General features: G+C 32.2%; 2 protein-coding genes across 2 annotated transcripts; one reads left to right on the forward strand and one right to left on the reverse strand.

The window, feature by feature from the left end:
- The first annotated feature begins 5,846 nt into the window (after positions 1–5,846).
- LOC145602668 (ribosomal RNA small subunit methyltransferase, mitochondrial-like) lies at positions 5,847–7,844 on the forward strand. Its single transcript, XM_081658832.1, has 2 exons — positions 5,847–6,281; positions 6,391–7,844. Exons 1-2 carry the CDS (start codon positions 5,865–5,867, stop codon positions 7,153–7,155), a joined length of 1,182 nt encoding a protein of 393 aa, XP_081514958.1. The 5' UTR covers positions 5,847–5,864; the 3' UTR covers positions 7,156–7,844.
- A 1,689-nt stretch (positions 7,845–9,533) lies between these two features.
- LOC145601873 (3-epi-6-deoxocathasterone 23-monooxygenase CYP90C1-like) lies at positions 9,534–25,362 on the reverse strand. Its single transcript, XM_081657957.1, has 9 exons — positions 25,089–25,362; positions 14,026–14,350; positions 13,775–13,924; positions 12,636–12,923; positions 10,980–11,069; positions 10,810–10,888; positions 10,552–10,658; positions 10,186–10,313; positions 9,534–9,901 (listed from the first exon to the last, which is right to left on the reverse strand). Exons 1-9 carry the CDS (start codon positions 25,328–25,330, stop codon positions 9,799–9,801), a joined length of 1,512 nt encoding a protein of 503 aa, XP_081514083.1. The 5' UTR covers positions 25,331–25,362; the 3' UTR covers positions 9,534–9,798.
- Positions 25,363–25,899: the final 537 nt, after the last annotated feature.

Raw genomic sequence — 25,899 nt, forward strand, 5'->3', positions numbered from 1 at the left:
AAAAAGAAAAAAAAAACTACATAATCCAAATAAAGTTATTCCCTAAGGGCTATATATAAGCATTAAATACACTCTTGGAAATGGTATAAAATTAGGAATTCATGATAAAAACACGCGTAAATCAGTGTAATTAGTGTTTATATTTTCATGATTTCTTAATTTTTAACGATTTTCAAGGCTAAATTTAATGCTTATATGTAGCCCTAAGGGCTATGTATAGCATTTTCCTAAAGTTATATATAGAGACAATAAAGTACATCATAATATTATCAAATGTTGCTATACATACAAATACATAATTTGAATGATATAATAAGGAAACTCCTCAATGCTAATCTAATTCCAATAAGAATCAATCAAACAAGAAAGGATGAACAAATTCCCGTCAAAATAAAGGATGAACTAATCAACATCATGTTGTTATGTTGGTGCTATTGAAAAGCTCAACATGCATGCCAAATTATACATGTCCCAAATCTATTTTTTTTATATTTACGAGTTATATAGCAAAATCATTACTACGTACTTAGGATAATATATACCTAAAAGGTACAATTGATTCTTTTACATATTGATAATTAAGCTAACTACCAATAACAACTTTAAGAAATTATTGGCAAATGTTGACTTTTTTTTAGCATGCTTTGATTTGCAATCGGTTGCTGTATTCTTAAGGTTTAGACGTATGTTAACGGTCCATGCATCCAATCATTTCCAACGAAGAGTACGTTATTTGTTATAGTAGAATGATTCCGAAATTAAGGGCATGTTGGAATCATAATTATATGAAAAAAAAAGCTAATATTTGCTTAGCTTGTTTAACAATTTAATTAATTCTTTCAGTTATGTTATGCCTGTCCCAATCTTGGTAGAGTTGTTTCTGGATATCCTCACATGATGCAGCACTAGGATCTTTATTTACTCATTGAGGAAAAGAAAATATATAGTCATATCAACTATCAAGTACTGTATTATCAAAATGACTAATTATTTATCCCATTTACTGTTGTATGTAGTCTTCAATAAGTAAGTTTTTGTGGGAGCATTGTCCCACATGGAAAGAATATGAAAGGTTGGTCTTGTTTATTAACTAGTGTGTACTATGTGCGCAAATTATAACATGCACCATGGTGCATGTTAAACTGTGTGCACCACCAGTAATAAAATGCCACGTATTTTACAATTTGTCATCAACTCATCACTACCAACATTTATCTCTCGGTATTTTCTCTCTCCTCTCTTCTCTTCCCTCACACTTTCTTAATTTCTCACTCCTCTATCTTCTCTCTCCTCTATTATTCTCTCTCTTAAATTCATTCATTATTTTTTTTTGGATTTAATTTCTTCATCACTATTTTCCATCACCATAGATCAAGATCCTTCATCTTACAATTCATAAATTCGAGCTAATTTCTCTTACCTCGATTTTTCTTTTTCTTAAATTCATTCATTGTTGTTGATTTAATTCCTTCATCACCATTGTTGATCACACCATATATTAATTTCAAAATTCGTTTTCTTCAACCTTCAATTTGAAGCTTTGTTAATGGAGTTTTTGCAAAGAAGTGAAGTTTAAAATGGCGGATTTGACGAGGAGAAGGTGTTTAAGACGATGGAGATGATTATTTTCCAATGAGATTCCATTGTCTAAATCACTATGGCTACGTTTGAATTTCGAAATAGGTAGCTTTCATATTATTTTGATTTTTTTTTGTTAGTAATATTTGTGTATTCTATTATTAACAGATCTGTTTTTTTGTTACATTTTGGTATTTTGAACATTTTAAGTTAAAAATATGAACATATGATACGTTTCCTATAAATATATATTTTTACTGACATTTATTTTTGGATTTATGAACATCTTTATTATAATTTTGAACGTATGATACATTTCTTATGAACTTTTTTTAGATCTATTTATTTTGTAATCGTTTTTTTTTTAAAAAAATTGGTATTCAATACTTTATAATTTATATAACTGAACATTTGATTCTTTGCATATAAAAAATTATTTTGTTTTCGATTATGAATTTTGAAAACCTTTTTATGTTTTGTAATTATGAACCTATTATGGTATATATTTGAACATGTATATGTTTTTTTTATGAACAATTGAGTAAGATTGATTATTTGAAAGATATTCATATATTTAATGTTATTTAAGCTGTTGAAAGTGTGTTGAATTTTATTTTTGATTTTAGTTGCTATTTTTTTTGTTATTATTTTCAGTTTCATTATTATTTAATTTTTGAATTGATGCTTTAATTTGTTATTTATGAATATGATTTGTTTATATCATGTATTTGAACATTTTGTTCATAAAATTTGAATAACGCAGTTTTCATTGTATTTATTATCAAAATTATTATTAGCAGTATCATATTATGAATATTATTTCTATTTTTATGAACATTTAGGTTACTTTAATGAATCTTTCCATTTTACATAATTCTCTGAGTATTTATATATGCTTTTTAGAATATAGTTGTAAAAGTAATTATGAACATTTTTTTCCAATACTTGAACTTTGTTGTTTTATTTTTGAACCCCAGTAATGATTATTATGAACTGTGTTTGTTTATTGCAGTTAGAACGTATGAAGTTGCTTATAAGGAAAGTCTGAAGGCTGAGCAACATTCTGAGCAGTGTCTTCAGGTCGAGAAGTTTTTGAAGGGTGTTTAGTGGTTTGTGGTTGGGGTTCAGAAGTTTATGTAAGGTGTTCAGTGGTTTGTGGTTGGGGTTCAAAATTTTTTGAAGGGGTTTCAGAGGTTTTGTAGGGTGTTTAGTGGTTTGTGGTTGGGGTTCAAAAGTTTTTGTGGGGGGTTCATAAGTTTTGGTTGGGTGTTCAGTGGTTCAATGGTTGGGGTTCAGAAGTTTTTGTAGGGTGTTTAGTGGTTTGTGGTTGGGGTTCAGAAGTTTTTGTACGGGGTTCATAAGTTTTTGTACGGGGTTCAGAGGCTTTGGTAGGGTGCTCAGTAGTTTGTGGTTGGGTTTAGTGGTTTTTGAAGGTGGTTAAAATGTTTTCAAAGGGTGTTCAGTGATTTGTAATTGGGGTTCAAAAGTTTTTGTAGGGGGGGTCAAAGGATTTTGAGGTGGTTCAGTGTTTTCTAGTGGCTTATCAGAAAATTCTAGGGGCTTATCATAAGTTTATGGGGGCTTTTGTGTTACTTCTGGTGTCTTATCAGAAGTTTCTATAGGATGTTCAGAAGTGTTCATTAGTTAGTCTATAATTAAATATTAAGCAACAAAAGAAGGAAATACACAACATCCAAATAAATTATTATTTCATACCAAAATACTTGATAAAAGTTATACACAAATTATTACTTCATACATCACATATATATATATGGACATCAAAGACAACATACATGAATATCAAACACGAAATTTATGAACAAAAAATTGAAGGTAATGGATACGGAACAATTAACATCAGATTTGCTAATTTTATTGCACAATCCACCAAAATTGGTAAAAAAGATTTCAAAAAAAAAAAAAAAAAAAAAAAAGAAGAAGCAAATCTCCATTTAAACAAAATACAAGAAACTTTATGTTAAAGTAAATATAAAAGTGGAGTTTTCCCTATTGAGCTTCTAGTAATTTAAAGGTAAAATAAGGGAGAATCAAAATTGTCAACAATGAGGTAAAAAAAAAAAAAAAGAGGAGAGAGAAAAATCGAAAATGGTTGTTGAAAATTTTAATTTAGGTTTTCAAAGAAATTAGAGGTAGAAAAAAAGGAGAATATCAAAATTCCAAAAAAAAGAAAAAGAAAAAAAAAGGTTGGGCTTCAAACTATTAGACGCGGGCTTATTTCTACTGGGCGTGAATTTAAGTGGGCTGGGCAGCAGATTGGGCCTGGTGCACCTAGAACTAGGTGCACCATGGTGCATATAATACTAATTGTACTATGTGTATTATGATTTGTAAGCCTTTTTGTGTGGGCTTGATCATGGGCTTGTTAGTAGATGATTAGTGATATATTTATCAGAATATTTACTAATCATAAACTAGCACTTAGGCACGTAACAGTTAATTAATTATGACTAACATGTGCCAATTAATCAATATTTTTTTAATTTTCGTATAATATAGGGAGGCATTTATTTTTTGGGATAAAATAACTGCCATACTTATCTCTATATAATTGTTTCATTGGCAGTAAAAAATAATCAGTTTTTTCATATTCATTCTAAAACGTTCTTCTCAAAAACATGTCCATGGAGAGTGAAAATTATGCTGTTTTTCATTCTTAGAAATAGGATAATCTTGGGAGTAAATTAGCGTAGGAATTCCCATCAGCATCATAGTGGGGCCTAATATTATCCTAAGGACAGAGATTAATCTCGTCCTATTCTATTTTGTATTTTCATTGTAATTAGTTTTCTAACTTTCTGTAATTGTAATTTCTAACATTTACTCCTATATATTTATCTGTTGGTCTCAACTAAGATAAAGAATATTTTTTATTTATTAATTAATCCATTAAAGAATCCATCAATTGATGTACACCTTAATTAAGTATGTGATTTATACCTAATTATTCGGCTCAAATCCGACTAGTACTTAACACGCTCATAAGCTCATTTAAATTATAATTGGCCAAACGTCAAATTGAATGTTTCCCAAGTTTATTCGATTTGGAAAGAAACGCAGCAAATATCTAGATAATTGACATTTTGGATAAAATCCGATTCATCACAAAACTTGCAAGGCCAGACGTCCAAGAAACTTAGACAGCTGCCCCGAGTAGTGTGAGCTTATATGCGAGTAAAGTACATTTCTATTCTCTCTATTTATTCCTACTTATTATTGCTTGTTGCTTACCCATAATTGTTACCGTTTTTTATTCGTCACTAACTACACAATTATACATTAACCTATGATTTATGATGTTAAAGGAGTCTATATTGTTTTGCACACAAAGTGTTGGATGAATTGTTTAGCTCAGAAAACTACGTTTCATAATTGCAGCGATTATGATGAGTACTCTATTTAGTGATACTTTTATTTATGCACACAACCTGTTTGATGAAATGTTTAGCTGAGTTGAGTTTATCATCTTCCTGTTTTATTGCCCTTATTTGATTATATTCCCAGATGTTGCAACCATCAAGTTTCCCGAATTCACTGTATTTTTATAGCAACATTATTCACATCTTCCCATTTCAATAATTACACGACACTACTTTTGTAACTAATATTTAAGATCCGTCACTATCAATGTTAGTTAAAGGAAGCATTATTAACAAATTTCTGGCTATGAATACTTAAGTGGGTTTCATTTTGGTAATTTACTTTGGCTATGATTTGAATGGAATGTCCTTGTATTTCACGTTTGTGCAAAACTTGTTAGATATAAGGTCTAAATCCTACAAGTTTATTATTTGATGATGTAGTAGTAATATGTTTGAAACATCACTATTTCTATTGCATTTCTGTAATTCTGTTAGGGATTATGGTTCATTTGTACTATTCTATGGTGACTGCAATTAGGTAGGCATGAATGCATGATGTCTGTAGTTTTAAGATTGCGATCACCTACACCGTTTTCCAGACGACTATTCCATGGTGCTAATGTACTATGTGGGAGCTTGATATTGATATATGTGCATGTTTCTTGTTGATAATTCTCGTGAATCTGAAACCTAGTCGAATTGCACAATGATTATGATTATGGTTTTATAGTTGTGACTACTGGATGTGTTGCTTTGAAAGCAAATTTATTAGTTTTTATATGATGCATAAGTACTGGAGTTTGTATGTTTGGGTTATCTGACTTGTAGAAAGTCTTCCTACTCATGCAGTTTGCTAATGCCTGATAATATAATCAGTTGCAGAAGTAACTAGGTAAAGACACAATGCTTCAGCAAATTAAGTTCCCCTGGTTTTCGCGCAATATCTTTGTTCTGCGCTACCAACAGTTGCTTCATGAACTTGACTGCAAGCTTTATCATAATCATATCTCAAAAGTTGGCAGTATTGATGATACTGGTGATAAATTACGAACTGCTAAAGAAAATGCTGAATGCCATTTCCAACTATATAAAAGCAAGGGTCAACATCTTCTGACTAGTGGACGGGTTCTTGACTCCATTGTGAAAAGCTCTAACATCAAAGCCACTGACACAGTTTTAGAAATTGGTCCTGGTACTGGGAATCTGACCCTGAGGCTCCTACAAGCTGCTAGTAAGGTTGTGGCTATTGAGATTGACAAAAGGATGGCTGAAGCACTTCAAAAGCGAGTTGCTGAATGTGGGTTTGAAGATCGTTTAACTGTAAGTCGGAAAAATGTCAAGTTATTAATGATTTTTGTGGAATATCCTAAAGTCATTATCAAACTAGCAAGTTTTTTTACGCCTTAGCTCACATAGATTGGTTTTGCAGCTAATACGTGAAGATGCAATGAAGACAGAGTTTCCTTATTTTGATCTGGTAGTGGCAAATATTCCTTATGGTATTTCTTCACCTCTGATTGCTAAATTACTGTTTGGAACTCGCCCTTTTAGGAGTGCCACACTTCTGCTTCAGAAAGAGTTTGCATGTCGCTTATTAGCTAATCCAGGGGATTCAGAGTTCAATCGTTTAGCAGTAAATGTGAAACTGGTTGCAGAAGTGGAACATGTTATGAACGTAAGCAAAAGGGACTTTTTTCCTGTTCCTAAAGTTGACTCTTCCGTTGTTATAATCAGACCAAAGGTGGACGTCCCTCAAGTTGATCTAAGTGAATGGTGTGCATTTACGAGGACTTGTTTTAGTAAGAAAAACAAGACATTAGGTGCTACATTCAAGCAAAAGAAGAAGCTAAACGAGCTGATGAGAATATCTTTCTTTATGGGCGTGAACAAAGAAACTTCAATGCTTCACCCTTCTCCTGAAAGCAGTGATAAATACAAAGATGCAGTAGGTGTTGAAGGGCTAAATGATTATATGGATAATTCTACTCCATCTCCAGAAACTGGAGTCTCATTATTCAAAGAAAAGGTTATCAAAATTCTCAGAAGTAGTGGCTTTGAAGACAAGAGACCTTTAAAGATATCTATTGAGGAGCTATTGCATTTGCTGTCGTTGTTTAATGAAAACAAGATTTATTTTCATGGCAATGAAGAAGATGAAAGCAATGCAGCTCTGGATACTTTCTTTGAATCATAGACTCAATTTTCCAAGGCAAAATATTGTGTAATTTTTTGTGCAGTTGTCCACTGCTGGCCTTAAGTTGTATGCTAGTAGACTGCGAGACAACATTTCTGAAGGCTTCATATTAAGGTAGCTCATGGAAATATGAGAAAAATCATCCAAAAAAATCTTGCAACTCACTCAATCACTGACTGACTCCAGTAATTATGGTTTTACAAGCAAAAGATGAGAATTTGGTGTTGGCTCTAAGTATGAGATCAATCAATTCCCTCAACACGAGCAAGTGGTGCTGGCTGTCTGGCTCTAATGGAGACCGTGGTGCGACATGAAAAGAGTCAAAAGACTATGCAGCTGCCTTAACCCAATGGGTTGCTGAGTTGCTGCCAAATGATGCAGGTTTTGTACTGTGTATGTAACTGGGACTCAAATCATTGCTCTTCGTCTATATTTATTCATGGGTTTACAAAGGCTGAAGGCTCGTGCAAGTTTTGCAAGATGAACAAGTGTTAGTGTGTTAAATTTGTAAGATGAACCGTATTGTTACTAGTTCATGGCATACCAATACGTGTTCATTAAAGTTAAGTTATAGTTGTTCATTAAATGTATTATCAGTCCACAGATCAGCAAATTGTGATTGCTTCAGAGCTGAGAATTAAAACAATTTCAATAAAATAATATTACTTGCTATTTGCTAAGATTTAGTAATCATAACAAAACACAAAGGGCAATTTGTAAATGAATTTGAATATATACTAGAATGCACTGATATCATCCTAAGATGGGCTGTGGCACTGGGTTTTACTTGCTGCTGTTGGGCGGGCCTATGCAAATGTTAGGCATTGTGGAATTCTTTTGGGTCTTTACAGTGTGGCATTGTTGGATCAGTAACGGCATAAATTCACTACTTTTATGTACTGTGATTTATTGTGAATTCCTATGTTCAGTTTCATCTATTCTAATTTGTTAATGACTGTTTTTATTATTTTTTAAGGTGAAATTTAGCTTCTTTTTTTTTTTTTTTTTGTGGAAAAGATGTAAAGGCAGTTTTTTTAATCAACATTTCATTATTACCAAGTATAAATTTTACGGAGTATCATGAGTTAATTCACAATATACGTAATTGTTAATATGCTACCATGTTCAAAAATACTACTATAAAAACAACAATCTAGAATTTATTTCAATACTATTAACAAACAATATATTATTTGTATCAATTGGTTGAGACCACATAAGATGTAGTGATCCTGAAATCTTTGACCATGTTAATATTTTATATTTTTGTTGCATATGATGAATACAGTGATCCTAAAATCCTAGACTATGTTATACAAGTATATATTCATTGACACTAAGGTTATAAGGATCTTGAGCTTTTAGCCGCACCTAGCAAAACTGACCTATACTCAATTACATGACCTGAGATATTCGACACAAAATTCGAATTCTACTTGAAATTACTGTTTTCCTTGATTTAAACTCGAAAACTATCTAAATAAGTCTTACCAAAAAACAACTCAACCTGAACAACTCGAATGCCACCTCTAATTTTCACTAATAAGCCTACATAATTGTCCACATCCATCTATAGGCTATAGCTATAGCCCATATCTAATTCTTTCAGAGGTGAGGGCTGAATACTTTTATATCGTGGATTTGACAATTATGGTATAAATATGGTGCAAGACTGCCAACCATTAAAGTTTTGACAATGACAAAACAAACAACTCCATATTATTTTGAACCTTCCATTTTATTTCCTTTTCGTTATCAGCTTCTATCTTGAATCGTTGGATCATATAATCCATAATAGTACGATCAAATGTACTGTGATTCCAAGCCCTTTTCAACGGGCCCTGAAAATCCACTAAGTAAGAACACGTGTGGAAGCTTTTAACGAATTATTGTCTTTCTTTTGGCAATCTGACGTTCAAAGTTCAATAATATTGTGCTGCATTTTTTTTCTACCTTAGGCTGAGACTAACTTTGCTAGTGCGCTAGGAAGAAATTTCTGTCCTTGAGTACGTTTAAGAAGAATTGCCCAACACGAAAAAATGCACTAACCTAACAAACTCATATATGCCACAAAGTTTTTCCCTTGAGACCACACTTGACACTCCACTTCGACCATACAAAATCTAATCATAGCATATAAGCATATTATATTTCAATCGAAGATACAACATATTCACATGTGTAAAGATCAAACGATCATCTCTCAAATACATTATACAAAAAAGCTTTGAATTATCATTATATAAACTAATTTACAAGCATAGATAGTTTTGGGAAACTGATTTTGGCACATCCTTATGTGAGAGCACGATTTTCTATGCTCTTCTCACATAGGGGTGTGCTAAAATCAATTAAAGGTGTCTCAAAATCAATTTTCATAATTTTAATGTGTTGAATTTTAATAATGGATGGTAATTTTTCGAGAAAATTCACACTTGATATTTCAAAGAGTTTACACCATCCCCATTCCCCACATGAAGTTATAATAAAAATAAAACATTGTGATTTGTAAAAGGGCCCAAAAATCAGGATATCTATGACTATATTATCTCGCTGACTTGCTTTTCCCTAGCTAGCTTGGGTGGGCTCATGCATCTACTTCACTACTTGTAATCATTTACTCCATAAATAAAATAAAGGACTCTAACTTTCGTCATCATATCCATGATTTTTAACTGAGATGGGAAGTTTTTGCTTCATCTTCACTGTTGGAAAGTATACTATTTCGTCCTTCTCTGCTACCCATCTGTCATATTTCGATTAAAAAAGAACGGAAAAAGTATGAACATTACTATAGGAGTATATTAATAATTTACATGTTCTCTTGCATATTGTTATCATATACTTTAATTCATTTCAAACTACAAGTAATATATTCATTCGTGCGTCTTAGTTTGGGTATTAAGTGGTTGAATATATGCAAACAAAACAAATTGAAAATCAATATAGTGAAGAAGTATTAAACAAAATGTATATATGTACGTATTGATCGAAGTTGCGAAAGTTGTTGTCTAAAAGAAGTAGAATTACCTATAAGTAGTAACAAGATGGTGAAGAAATATTGAGATTTCTAGCCTTGAAAATTCAAGACCAGGGCATAATCTCTGACCACCACCAAACGGAGAAAACGTATTGCTACTTGCAACAATTCCTTTCTTCTGTTAAAAAAGAGGCCGCCCAAAAAGTTAGAAAGTTCAGATGAAATCCAATTATTAATTAAAATTATAATGGTAATGATGATGAATTGATGGTGATAATGATAGTAATGGGTTGGTAAGTAATACTGTAATCATTATAAGTGGGAAGCAATGATTGATGATAATGACCATGCATGTTTATGTTATAATTATGGAGTATTATGTTTTTTGTCAAATAACATAACATGCACTTTCTAACCTCCCATCTCCATGGATCAAAGTCATATGGATTCTCATAATTTTGTTCATCCATATGAATTGATGTTAAGGATGCTAGTACACACCATCCTTTTGGTATCAAATAACCTGCAAATTTAGATACCATACTCGCTTATTACTTATTCTTTTATAAAATAAATCGAAACAAGGTACGACTTTGAAACTAATTTCTATAAGCTTAAATTAACACTATTCTAAATAATTTGATAGAAAATACAATAGTCCATGGAAATCTCACCTTTAATTTCTACATCTTCAGTGGCTTGTCTCCAAATTGCATTTATGATATTCGCCATTCTTAGAGTTTCACTAATTACCTAATAGGAGCATAACCATAGTTAGAATTATCAAGTACAAAAACAAATTTGTTGAGTGAAAACTAAAGTATACAATCAAAAATCAACTCACATTTTGAGTGAACGTCAAAGACATGTAGTCAGTCCATGCATAGGAGTTCACTGAATTAGCCTTCTGCCCCTTCAATTCCATGTTCTCATCCTACTTCCCCACAAAAACAAAAACAAAAACAAAAGAATTACTGTTTCGTTACATGCAACGCCTCATTAATTTAATCAATAGTGTTAAATTATGTAGATTTCCTATTCCTTTAATTGAGACTATTTCATTGGCAATTCTAATAACCTCATGCATGTTTAATTAAAAAATTAAAAAATGAGATAACTTTACTTGCATATTACACATTCTAAACCTAAGAGGCCGGATATTAATTAAACCCAACATGATTAATCATATACAATGTTATCTCAGCCCGAATATTATAGTGTGGGTAACTAGAACCGACATAATTAATCATATACGGAGTATAATATTATCTCGGCCTGAATAATATGTCACTACTAACTACTATCTAAATAGGTTATACTTATCCAATTTATTTGGCACTAAGTGATTACAATTCCACGTTTTGGAGGACCCGCAAAAGGGAAAGTAAATGGTTTAATCTGTTATCATAGGAATGGAAGAATAAAGGGGTACTCTGTATACAAAGATATCCCCGTGTCTTGAACAAAAAAAGCCAAATGAAATTAAGTAATGAGAAGTCAAAGTTTGGTATATATGTAGCGTAGCTTAGCTTTAGCTAACTTCTTTGTGGCTTTATATTAGACGTGGACGGCAGGGGTTCACTGCCCATGCAATATGAATATGCCCCCAAAATTTAAAACGTGATCACGACAGCTCATTGCACACCCTTTTTATTTAATGCTTACCTCCACCAACTTGTGACTGACCGACAATATGCACTAGGTCTATTATAAATTACTTGTATGTATAACGGGTGTATTGTATACAATAATTCTATCAAACTTTTGGATTACTTTAATGTGAACAAAAAATTCCGATCCACTAATGATGAGGTTATAGAATTAAGTAATATAGTACAGTATTAAGCTAGAAAAAAGAAAATAGAAGGCAGTCACCGAAATTAGGGTTGTCCAAAATGCATGCAAAAGTACCAAGACAATACGAAATATGAATTGAATAAACCTACAAGTAGGGATGGCAATCCAGTCCGAATCCGACCCTACTCTGCCCCGATCCGAGGTAAAAAATCCGCTCCGAATCCAAGAAAAAAGTAATCCGAGTTTGACTCCGTTAAAATAATCCGACTCCGAGTCAGAGGAGGGTCGGAGTCGGATCCTAAAAAAATCCGAGAAAAAAATCCGACTCCGACAAATGTCCGACTTTGACGGATTATCCGACTCCGACTCCAATAGATAGTGGATTTTTGTGTGGGTCATGGTGGCATTGGGTGTGGGTTGTCAAAGCCCAAATAGCCCAACATCTCAAAGTATATTAAATAATGTAAAAGAAACTCGGAGTCGGGTCGGATCGGAGTCGGAGTCGGAGGTCGGATATTGAAGTCGGAGTCGGAGTCGGAGTCGGATTTCGGAGTCGGATGTCGGAGTCGGAGTCGGATGTCGGATTTAACATCCGACTTCTTGTCGGATCGGAGTCGGATTTAGCATAATCCGCTCCGCGTCCGACCCGTTGCCATCCCTACCTACAAGTAACTGCATAATAATGATTTCATGACACACTTACCACAAGTTGTTCCAAAGCAACGGGGTTGTCACTGAGGTATTTGACGGCTAGGGTCATCACCATTGGCACCGAGTCCTCTCCCGGAACCATCATCTCGATTATGTTTCCGGCGATAAAGTCCAATGGTTGACATTGATCAGCTTCACTTCGGTCATCAATGTCACGTAACAATACGTCAATAGCGTCACTCCCATAGATGGTTGCACTTAAGTTGTTGGTATCATGAGTTTTATTGCTTAACCTCTCTATAATTATCTTTCTTATCATCTTTTGCAACCTCTCTTTGGCCTGCATGCATCAACATCAAATCTTTTAGCAAAAGAGTCTACTTTTCAAATTACAATGGTATAATGACTATAATCATATCATCCATCCCTTAATAAAGTTGTCACCTTATTAACTTGTAGTTGCTCATGATCGAAAGTGAAAATTATGGGTGGGTCACATATGTGTGAGGACATAAGCATAAATAGAAAGTTATTGGGGGGGCCTAAATTCAGAAAATAATATAAGTACTCATATATATTAATATAAAGGAGTAAACCTACTATATATAAAGATACTAACTTTTTTTTAATTACTTTGTTAGGGACAAAGAGGATACTTGCTTGAGAATTGAGAGAATGAAGACAATAAATATCATTCTTACTATTCCGTATATCCTTATCTTTTTCTGCCACACAATTTGTACTCGATCAACAGAGGACATGCCTAAAATGTTAAGGGCTAAGGCCACATTTGTAATTATATGAAGAAACTACTCTAGTAGATAGATACCAACCAACCCTAGATGGTCCAAAACCTATTATATATTGTTAGTAAATGATACTCTTAATGTAATTAACTAAACAGCATGCATATTGGTTGATGGAGTCTCATTAATTAAGGAAGAGTACATCTATTTTCAGGCTAAGTTAGTGTGGATCGAGTACCACAATGTATTAATTGTACAACCCATTTGATAATAAATAAAAATTGAGGATGATGCCAACTTAATTTATTTTGACTCCTAAATGATCATGCATGCATATATTATATGCACTATTAATTTGTTACTTGGTATTAAAAAAAAAATTAAATTCAAAATTCAAAATGTAAAAAAAAAAAAAAAAAAAAAAAAAAAAAAAAAAAGAGTCTACCTTTAAAGATTTGTAAAGTTGTGTGCCAGGGAGCTTGATAGGCAAACAAATCAAGCCTTTGATGAACTCTTTATACTCTTTCTTGAACAATTCCATTTCTTCACCAGGACCAAGGCTCATCAGTACTTTCACCAATATCTCAAATGTAAGCTGAAATATGACCCACACAATGTACATACAATTATTCACTTAAAAGTTTTACTCAATGATTTACTTCCAAAATATAAAATATTTCTTTTTTGATAATGCACCTGATTAGTTTGATCTTGGATGTAAACAAGGTTACTATGCTTCCATTTCTCCAAGGATGTCTTAACAGAATTCTCAATGTCTCTTGTAATTTGGGATTTCAATTCTGGGGACTTCAAAAATCTTCCAATCGACGCGTGTACTCTCTTATGGAGAGCTCCATTCATTCTCAATATAGATGATTCACCAAATAGTTCAGTTATGGATTTTGGATAAGATGGAATGAATATGTTCCCATGGTTTTGTAACACCACTTTGTTTATTTCTGGATCAGTCGACACTATTACCGGTTTTCCTAATAGATGTGTTCTAAACACATTTCCATACCTAAAATAAAGAAAATAAACGTTAATAAAAGTTAATATCGATATAGAGAACACGCAAAGTAATTAAAATTGTAAGGCAACATGATTAAGTACATCGGAGTTTACTCTTTTTTTTATTTTTTATTTTTTTTTTAATGATTGCTAAGACAAGATCATCTAAACAAGAGCTTCTCTCCCAAAGTGCCTAGATTATTATCATCGCTTTAGAGCACATATTTAGAGGTGATCAATGGTGAAAATTATCATACGTGACATAGTGCAATTTAGGGCCTGTTCTCATTGACTGAACTCAGCTGAACTGAACTGAATTGAACTGAGCTGAGCTGAACTGAACTGAAATGAATATTTTATAAGAGAAGGAAATTAAGAGCTGAATTGAACTGAATTTCAACGTAAGAGAACAGACCCTTACTAGAGTGGTACAAAAACACATGTGATATGATACAGTACATGCAACAAGCAAGCAAATTCTCAGAGAGCTAACAAAAGGTAGCTGATTGCATGAATTATATGAGAGTCATACGAGTTGTAAAACAAACCAAGTGTAGTGATCAAAGTGTGAAACATGCAATGGCCCTATGCCCCTATCACACAAAGGAGGATGGGAGTCATTATTTTTTACATTGGAAAACTCAACTAGTCTATTAATGTGAGTAGCAATGCAAGGATATACTTTTAGATTTGTGTGTTTGTATTTACAGCCTGCGGAACCAATTTTGTTCAGATTCCAGGTTTTTGAGTCAATTTACTGTAGTCAACAGTCTTTTCCATTCAAGATACTTTATTTATTATTAGCCTCCTATTTTCTTCCTATTCAAAGGTAAAACTGTTAGGTATTCATCCTTTAAGACACACGTACGAACCCCAATTGTACCCAAAACTAGATAATTTATTTTCGATCCAGTAGATTAAGTCAATCCAGCTGATTATTGACACGTACAGAGTAATATACAATAATAGGTTTGTTAATGTACTCGAACATGGCCTAATTACAACAGATTGAATAACACACCACATGAATTGAACACTTTGTGATTAAACATCCATTCTCACAAAAAATTATAATTCTCACATTGTAGTTAGTGTGCTATATCTTTTTCTTTCTGTATTAGTTTTGTTATGTAGTGTTTGTTTTATTATGTGCTTTGCCTGAAATAATTCAAACTACTGACTAGTCAATCAACTACCATATGCTAACATACTATGCAAGTAATATTCCCACTAAATATATGAATAAAAATAAAACTGCTACATTGATTAAAGAAAAGAGACAAAAAGGTTTCTTCCAGATTGACTACTGTTGCCCAGGGGGAAACTTCTGCAAAACAGACCCTCATGTCTCTCTTTTTCAACATACATACATAAATATAATTCATTTCATATACAGGATAAACTTTGTTATCTTTATACACTTGTTCTTCATTTCTGTGACTTTCCACTTCTTCCTATGTTTTCAGTTGTTTATTAACCCAAACATTATCAACTCCTGTAGAGGTAGACCAACATTATATAGTTCTTTAGAGGTAAACCGGAAAATTCCAAATTTATGCATATAATTAGAGGCCCAACACGTCATGAGGCCTCCTAATGGGCAAGAGGATGACACCGGCCGGTGGACCGGCATCAACTTGGCTTAAATATAGCGTGTGGACCGTGTTAATTAACTGACAGACCCACTAAAAGAGATAGCCCTTGACCGCCATACACAATTCATTGCCATCTTTAGTCTTTATAAAACCAAATTATATTTTTTTAATTATATGCAAATTGCAATAATCTTATATAGAGTCTTACAGTGTGTTGACAAATGATACACTGTTATTTCATTGATTGTATGGTACAATTTTACAATAAAATCACAAACTTAGCTTGTTGTTGAATGCTTGTATGCTCTTATTCCATGCTATCTTGTAGACAACTTGAATATTAAGTCATTCCTATTTCCTAAGTGATGAAAAAGGAAGAGATACGGTTAAAAATTCTTACACTCCATATGAGGTAATCTCGCAATAGCTTATTAAAGGGTATATAGTTATATATATAACGATGGCTAAGGGTGATTCAATTCATCATTTTTGAGATGAGTACATTCCTGCATTGGACTTATTTTTTAGATTTTTTGTTCAGTTCTGTTAAGTTCAAATATAATTAAACTCCATCACTAAGTTGAAAAGAACAAAACTTAACTACTTCTCCATGTCTCGTAATAAATTTATTAAATGCGACAAATTAAAGTATCCACTTAAAGCTTCTCTTGACGTAATGTATCAACTTTAAGATCTACTAGGGACTACTACCCAACTAATCTAGATTAATAGAGTTTAGGAGGATGCTAATTAAAGAATTTTAGTAATATAGTAGATATTACGTAATAATGATACAAATATTGTAAGACAGTGTCACCTAATTTTTTACTCTATTCTATTTTATAGAGTATTTAATTGTAATATTTATTGATATTAAAATAGAGAATTGAAGAAAATGAAAATGGATTGGCCGACTTCTATATATATGATGAGCAACCTAAAAAGGGCAATTACCTCTTGTAGTGATACAACCGACTAATGATGATGGATGACAATACTATTGACAAAAGATGCATGATGATGATCTTCACGGCTCTTATGGAGCAAGAAAATATCATGCATGCCTTTCATTTTCATAAATAGGTCATCGATCACACCACTTTTTATCGGAAGATTTTTCATTCATAAGTAGGTGCGTTAGTTGATGTTGGTATTAAAGAATCATGATTATTAAAGGTGTTGTTTGTGGTTCGATCTTTAAGTGTTGCTACAACTCTTGATCTCTTCTTCTGTGCGTTTAACATGTGTACCTACTCTTAATCAAAAGCCGTTGTTGTTATTATTATTAATAATAACTCTCTCTAGGATCTTCATTATTATCCTAACAGGCAAAAAGCAACAAACCCACAAGCTAACCTCATGGCAAGCTTTTATCTACTATGAGTACTACACACCCATAAATATCATTATTATAATTGTTGGGTGCTGATATTGCCAAGACAAAAAAAGTCATTTCCAAGGCTAAATTATTTACCCATTATTTGTAATCTATGAGAATCGATTTATAAATGTCAAACTCATTAATTTTGTAATCTTTTAATGCCTTTTGTTCCAAATATTATTTTATAATCTTTTGTTACTATAATTTAGTAGCTAAATATTTTCAATTTAAATATTTCTCATCAATCAATAACTATATACTAAAAGACACACCAGCAATGACACGTGTCATCTCCTGGTGTGTCCTTAGTATTTTTTTTTTTAATTTAGAAAATTTTATTTAAAGAAGTTATTTAAAAGAAAAGTTTTTTTTTGTCAACCAAATGAACAAACAATAATATATTTACCTTTCTTATGTTATTACCCAATTAAGTACGGATTAAGACGGAAATAAATAATCTTTTTACAGAAGTGTAATTATGGTGGAATATAATTTATTCTACAAAGATATTAACTTTTTATTTTGTATGCCATAAATGCATAAATTAATTTATAAAAAGAAAATATGGAGTAATTAAAATAACCGTGCATGGCACGGGACCTAATCTAGTTCTAAAGACAATAAATATAACCGGGCAAACCAACTAGTCATCATTCTCTGGAGAAATATATCGTACGTCCAAGGAGTTCTACATCATACGATTAATATCCATAATAACAAGTACGGAGTAGTAGTTTCTCAATGTTAGAGTAATTTTTTTTAAAGCTTAATTTGTATATTATTAAAAAGGTTAAAACTTATACGGAGTACTATAACAAAAAAAGTAAATAACCACTTACATGATACTCCTAAGAAACTAAAAATAATCAATCTAAAAACACATGAGGTACATTATGATCAGTTGAATTTGGTGCACTATTATCACCATGGGCTAGATAAAAATTACTCGTATATGAATCCGGTACAAGGAATAGTAAATTGTAAGAGTATTGACACTCTATAATGGTGAACAATTAATGGAGGATTTTGACGAATATAATTAGTTGGTGGAGTTTGGAAAATTTTTAATCGGAATATTTAGCTATTAAAAATTATAGGTAATAAAAGATTATTGGCAATAAAAGATTATTATAAGATTACAAAATATTTCATTGAATTAATAAGTTTGACATTTATAGATTCTTATAGATTACGGGCAGTAGTAGATAATTTAGCCTTGAAAGTCACTTTTTTGCCTTGGCAATATCAACACCCTAATTGTTATGGGGTTAATTTCAATGTATGTATATTAGTATCAAATCATTAAACTTTTATGCCCTCAAAGAAAAAAAAAATTATTAAACTTTTACTCCCTCCGTCCCCTTTTAATAGTCCCTTATGGGCATTTTCACGGGAATTAATAAACACAAATATGAATAGTAAAAGTGCATTGAAAAAGTAAATTGACATTGGGTATACAAAAAAATAGAGAGAGAAAGTAATAAAAGTACATGGAAAAACAAAATTTACATGGGAAATTTAAATTTGCATAAGAATTGTTGCAAATTGGAGGGAATTTTGGTAAAAAATTAATATTAATGATTGTTGGAAAAAGCAAATGGGGTGAACATTTTGGGACTAAAATTTGCTCATAAGAGACTATCAAAAGGGGACGGAGGTAGTATTATTTTTACTAACATATAATCAAATATATATGTGATCAAAGTAGGTTTATAAACAAATGTATCTATTAGTATGTATAAACGTATACATCTATTGATAACGGGGAAAAATTAATTACAAACGGAGTATAAATTTGTACAAATTAGTTTAGGTCCCGTGTCATGCTTGGTGATCGGTGATTTTAAAAAATAGTAGCAACTTTTCAATATAAATTGTTATTTTACAAAATTTAAAAAAATAACTAAATAAAATTAGTAAATATACACACTACTTTGAAGTGAATTCTAATTAATAAATATACACATTATTTTTATTAGGGGAAAAATATAAATACTTTCTTAAAGTTAATTATGTTCATATTTTCTATTAAAGTCATAAATGTTTGTGTGGAAAGGCATATCAAATCTTTTTTATTTAAAGAAATCATCTTTGTTATTAACCTATATAAAAATTATTTTTGTATAAGATTTTATACTATAATTGAATTATTAAAAAAAAAAAAAAAAAAAAACTAAGGACACACAAGGAGATGACACGTGTCATTTTTAGTGTGTCATTGTTCAGCGGGACTTGCTGTACTCCAGCTGTCCTTCTAGAAAGAGTCTTTGATAATAAAATACGTTATACGGATTGATATTATAGATTGATTATTGATAAGGTGATACTTTTAACATTGATGGGGTGAGAGTATAGACCAAAGAAAAAAAAATGGTGGAATGTGTTTCAAACCCCAACTAGGATATACTTCGTATATAGAAATTGGGATATCCGGATATGCATATGCTACCCTGAGTCCCCCATATGGTCATCTCAATGTCAAAATAGGCAAATTTCCAAAACATAATAAAAATGAAAAGAATCTACTCCATTTGTTTATGAAAGCTGAAAACCTCATTTTTGTACGTAAAATTTTTAATAAACAATTTATGAATTGAAACACAGAAATCCATAGGTATTAATGGGAAATTTTGACTTTGAACATCAAATAAAACACATGTAATTAAGTGTGTGATGATAAATTAATAATGATTTGATCTGACTCATTCTCTGCTAATTATCGGTAGATTAGTACAGAGAAATTGACGGGTAGAGCGTGTTGACAAGACCTTGATACATCTGTTTGTGTTGGATGTAAGATCCACTATATGTTAGTACAATTCCACTCGGTAATTAGTTGTATTGTTGGCCATGTCAAAAACTACACTACCCTGTAGTTTAAGCCTGAAACGTACAATACTAATTAATTCGGAATTAATCAAGTAGTAATTAACTCTTAGGGCCCGCCTGGATTGAGGGTAAAAGCCCGTAAAATGTTATGGGTTAATTATTATGGGCCTTTTGGCATACTTGGATTGAGGGTAGTAATGTTGGCCCGTAATTCATTCCTCCCAAAACAGGGGTAAAGGATTACTCTCCCCCCCAGCTTAACTTTTTACGGGTGAAAAAAAAGACCAGAAATTTTCATTTCTCTTTCACCTCTTGACCTTCAAGCACGAAGTAACCCTAGCTATGGCGGCCGACTGAAGCTTTCTCTCTCCTCTCCTCCTTTCCTTCGAACACTTTCCTTGAAGAATTGGATTTGAAGTTGCTTCCTTCTTTGTAAATTGCCCCAAATCGAAGTTGAATCTGAAGGTTAGCCGTTCTATCTTGGTTATTTGATCTGTGGTTTTCTTAGATTATGAATCCTTTTGATGTTTAATTTGTGATTAAATCTATGATTTGTTATTTGATTTTTACGATAATTTTCGTTTTTATTTTTCTGAATTTAATCTAGGGTTCTTAGTAGGCGTAATTTATGAAATTTATCGAAAATTAGTTCAATTTGTGCGGTTTTATGAAATTGAACGAGTATTAGTTCCATTAATTGATGTTTGTGATTAGATCTATGATTGGCATTGTATATTATGCATTCAAATTTTCTGATGAATTAATATTATGCATTCATTCAAATTGAATTTTAAATTTATGCATTCAAATTTATTATGTACTGCACATTTTAATTCACGACAATTAATATTATGTACTGCACATTTTAAGGATGGTTCTGTGATTGATTTGTATAGGATTATTATTTTGGGTATTAAACATTGTAGTATGATAATAACTAAAAATGTAGTATAATTTTCTAATGTTTCTAGCTACCCGACTGATGTTGACTGATGTTCACTTGCTGGGTAATCTCCAATTTTTTTTATTATACTAGTTGAAACACATTGATATATGTTTTAATCAAGGATGAAACACTCATATAATTAGCCATCTTGAAGTTTATGATAAATCTTGCCAATATTTGATATAAGAAATTCTAAAGTCAAAGTTGTTATCCCATATAAGACTTTCTGTGAGTACTAAGATAAAAGTCCTACATGTTATTGATTGTATGTTATTCTTCTATGCAGCCATGGCTCGTATGCCACCATCAAAACGCCGAAATGCTATTATTTTACTTATTTACTTTATTAGATTGAGGGATATGATGATGATGATGATTTTTTTTTTACACATTATGTCTATACTTGATTCATTAAAAATACCACGCAAAAAAAATGTTCATTCTTCCAAACGAACCCTTATTCGAGGTATGAAGAATATAAAAGAGTTTCTTCGTGATGAAATTAGTTGTATTGACCAACTAAGAATGGATAGAAATACATTTTATACATTATGTGATTTTGCTTCGTAATTATGGGGGTTTAAAAGAATCAAGAAACATGTTTGTTGAGGAGAGAGTTGCTATATTTTTAAATATACTAGGTCATGACTTAAAACAAAGGTTGATAGTGAGACGTCTAAGAAGATCTAAAGAGACCATCACTAGAAACTTTCGTGAAGTATTGAGATGTGTTTTGCGATTGCACAAAAACTTGTTAAAGACTCCGGAGCCTATTAAAGAGGATTGCAAGGATGAAAGGTGGAAGTGGTTTAAGGTATATATTATAGCTAATTAGTTTTGTCAGATTTTGGTTTAGGCATATTTTCATACATTGGTAGCTAAATTTATTTTTATTGTATGTAGAATTACATAGGGGCTTTAGATGGAACATACATCAAATTAAGGGTCTCTGACATTGACAAGCCTAGATATCGGACAAGGAAAGGGGACATAGCAACAAATGTTTTAGCTGCTTGTTCTATGGATATGCAATTTATATACTTTTTGCCTGGGTGGGAAGGCTCTGCTGCCGATTGTAGGGTTCTCAAAGATGCACTTAGTAGAAGACATCCTATTAAAGTCCCTCGAGGTGAGGATAATACTTTTTGAGTTTAACTTAAGTTTGATTTAATATAATTGATTTATGATAAACTTTTGACAATATTTTAGGAAATTATTATTTGGTTGATGCCGGTTACACAAATGGAGAAGGTTTTCTTGCCCCATATAGAGGTCAAAGGTATCATCTTAAAGAGTGGAAGGAGGGTTATCAACCTACTACTCCGGAGGAGTACTTCAACATGAAACACTCTTGTGCTAGGAACGTAATTGAGAGATGTTTTGGATTACTCAAGATGCGTTGGGCAATACTTAGAAATTGTAGTTTTTATGGTATTGAAACACATGTTGATATTATAAGCGCTTGTTGTCTTCTCCATAACCTCATTCGTAGAGAAATGCGCTTTGATCCACTTGAACCGTTATTAGATACCGAATTCGGAAGACAATTCATGGATGACGATGATGAAGACTATATCAATGTCCTTGAGACTTCTAATGCGTGGACTATTTGGAGAGATAACCTTGCTCGTCAAATATTTGATAATTGGCAACTTCATAGAGGATAGATTAAATGGTTTTTGTGACAAATTTATGTTGTTTTGTTTTTTGTATTTATTTTTAATATTTGACTATAGCTTGTACTATTAATTAAATGCATCCAATTTATGAACCTCTAATGCTTGTTCTATTGACTATATATATTGCCTACTTAAGTATTTTATTTTTTTTGCATTTTTAGTTTTATAAAAATGAGTGATAGGAATGCTCCGAGGAGATGGATTAGTGAAGAAGATGATTTATTGGTCCAGTTTTTGGTTGAGATGAACAACGACGGAAAATGGAAAGGTGAAGGTGGCTTTAAAAGTGGCTACTTGAATCATTTAGAGAAGCTATTTGGTGAGAAGATGCCTGAAGCAGGTTTAAAAGCATCAAACATTGATTCAAGACTATCTTATTTGAAGAAAAGGTTTAATGCATTGTTGGATATCAAGCATAAATGTAGTGGTTTTGGCTGGGATGACACTTTGAAAATGGTCACGGGTGATCGTACTTTGTTTGAAGGATGGGCTAAGGTAAATTTATGAACCCCTAATGCTTGATAATATAATTTTCTGGGATTTTATATTGTATGCTTGATAAATTTAAAGTTTGCTGGGATTTTATATAGTATGTTAATTGGAGAGATTAGTTATACATGCATGATTTTATTAAGCTCTGTATGCTATGTCACTGTTGCTATGCTAGTTATTGGCTGCTCTGTGCCTAGTGTTGGTTGTTCTGGTCCTGCTGTATGTGAGACCATTGCTATGTCCTGTAGTGTCTCTTTCTCCTGTAGTATGTGTAAAGTTTTCTGTGTTTATCCTGTCTGAATATCTGCAGTCTTGGAGAGTTTTTGTTGCAAAATATTTCATTACTTGCATAGAGCCTATGCTGTGAGTTACTATAGAACCTTGACATTAAATTTATTTGATAAGAAAAAGTTATAATGATATGAATAATATGAGTGGCAAATGACAATATTTTGGTATCAAGAATATCAACAGATTGCTATAGTATCAACTGAATTATTATCATTACTTGCTTTTGTTTCCTGCACTCCCCCCTCCCTAATTATAATAACATAGAACTTGTGTATAATGCTGCCATGTTGCTATGTTAGTGTTGCTCATTCCTTGTACATCCTGCTGCTGCCATGTCTAATACCATAAATTTACAGACTCACAAAGAAGCAAAGGGCTTGTATCGAAAACCATTCCCATTGTTTGATGATCTTAAGGAAGTATTTGCAAAATATAGAGCTACTGGAGTGAAAGATGCAATGCCTCTTGATAGAGATGATCAAGTCATGAATGTCCAAGACATCACCCAAGATGATGCTACATCATCAAAAAATTCTGTTGAAGTATCATCTACAAACCACGATGATGATGTGTTGATTGAAGGGTCTAATAAGAGGACTATAGATGAGGGTTCATCCAAGAAGGCAACTAAGAAAAAGTTGCGAACAACCAACAAAGAAATTCAAAATGTTCAAAAAAATTTGGAGTCGATGATGGGAAAGATGTTGGAGAATAGCAATGCTCAGATTGATAAGTTGGTGAGTATTCTCGAAGGGCCAAAAAATATCAAGGTTGGATTGCGTGAAGAATTAGGAAAAGTTCCCGGTATTTCTACGGCTAATGCACTTTCTTTGTGTGTTAAGATGACTGAAGATGAGATAGTCATATTTCGAGACTTGGTGGATGATAACGAGAAATATGATTTTTTAAATATGATTTTAAAGAAGTAAGGGTGGTCTTTGGGAGTATATTTTGACATATGTACTAATAATGTTGATGCTACCTTTTAGCTTACTGTCTATTTTACTATTGTAAGGTACTTAAGTACTAATTATGAATTTATTTTCTTAATTAGCTTTTTTAATGTTTAATTTCCAAAATAATCATAAAAGAAATGTTAGAAAAATAAAATGGAAAAAGAAAGAGTAAAAAAAAAAAAAAAACAAACTAACAGAAGTGATCTTGAGTAATATCAGTACGAAGGTAACATCATAAAGCCCAGCGTAACATTCTCAAACTTGGAAATGGGCTGGAAATTATAAATCTGATAACATTTCCAAACCTGACAAATAATTACCCCTGTACACTTTGTCCACCCCATCCCTCCCCCCTTGAATAGTTAGTGCTTTAATAATTACCCCCCTAATTATTCTCTGCAATCCAGGCATCCCCTTACTGTATTTATTTATTCGGGATAATGGATAAACTTGCTGAATAATCCAAGTGTTATAACAGAGATTAATATTGGATATTTAAAGACGATAGATGTTTAAGGAAAGAAAGCGCAAATGAAACAAGTAGAGTGAAAAAGGAGAGAGAGAGAGGGGTAAACTTACAAGGATTTGCGTTTGAGCATGAAAGAAACAGGCTTGGAGGTGTAAGATGAAGCGATGAATTCAAGAGTTTCGCCAATAAAAGGCCAACCTGAACATCCATCAGGAACCCTACTACTCATCATGTTTTTGTATTTCATCTTCTTTTCGTTTAATTTCGACCGTCGTCGCAGCAGCAGCAGCAGCAGCAACAGCAGCAGCGGTATGATGATCAGCCCCATAGCCGCCCACCATCCCTCCATCATTTCTCTCTTGATATGAATTTTTGGGTTACAAGTGTAATGAGTTAGTTTGTGTTATGATAACTTCCACTTTGAGACTAGTCATTATATTCTTTCAACAATCTCTCTTGATTGTTCCCTTTACCTTTTCCGTACCTTATTTTTCTATTAATTCTTTTTTTTTTTAATGAGGAATAATTTATTTTTAGGTAATAAAGTGAATCCCCTTCACAGATTAATCCAAATCGTTAGGATCCCTAGAATCGTAGTTGATATCGATCTACTCCACTAATCTATCATATCTTGCTCTTAAAACAAATCTACAAATAGTATCACTTGTATTATAATATGGACTATGTGCTACCGACCACCCATTTCTTTATAAATACCAAGTGTAAGTTATTAAGATTGCACAATACTTCATTTGTTCTTTTTTAGTTGACACGTTTCTAAATTGCTGACATTTAAAATCTTTATGCAAATTAGATCTAACATTCATTGTTTGATTTGTTTCAACTTGTAGCTTATGATTTATATTGTATAAAAATACATTAGTGAAAATGGTATAAATTTGCAAATTAAAACAACTTAAA

This window comes from Chenopodium album, chromosome 21, assembly GCF_948465745.1.
Source record: "Chenopodium album chromosome 21, dcCheAlbu1.1, whole genome shotgun sequence".
NCBI lineage: Eukaryota > Viridiplantae > Streptophyta > Magnoliopsida > Caryophyllales > Amaranthaceae > Chenopodium > Chenopodium album.

Coding starts and splice junctions, on each gene's coding strand:
- LOC145601873 (XM_081657957.1), bottom strand. CDS start 25,330: ATGATGGAGGGATGGTGGGCGGCTATGGGGCTGATCATCATACCGCTG. Junction 14,351..25,088: donor ATGCTCAAACGCAAATCCTT/GTAAGTTTACCC, acceptor TCTTTATTTTAG/GTATGGAAATGTGTTTAGAA. Junction 9,902..10,185: donor CATCTTGTTACTACTTATAG/GTAATTCTACTT, acceptor GAAATATGACAG/ATGGGTAGCAGAGAAGGACG.
- LOC145602668 (XM_081658832.1), top strand. CDS start 5,865: ATGCTTCAGCAAATTAAGTTCCCCTGGTTTTCGCGCAATATCTTTGTT. Junction 6,282..6,390: donor GGTTTGAAGATCGTTTAACT/GTAAGTCGGAAA, acceptor TTGGTTTTGCAG/CTAATACGTGAAGATGCAAT.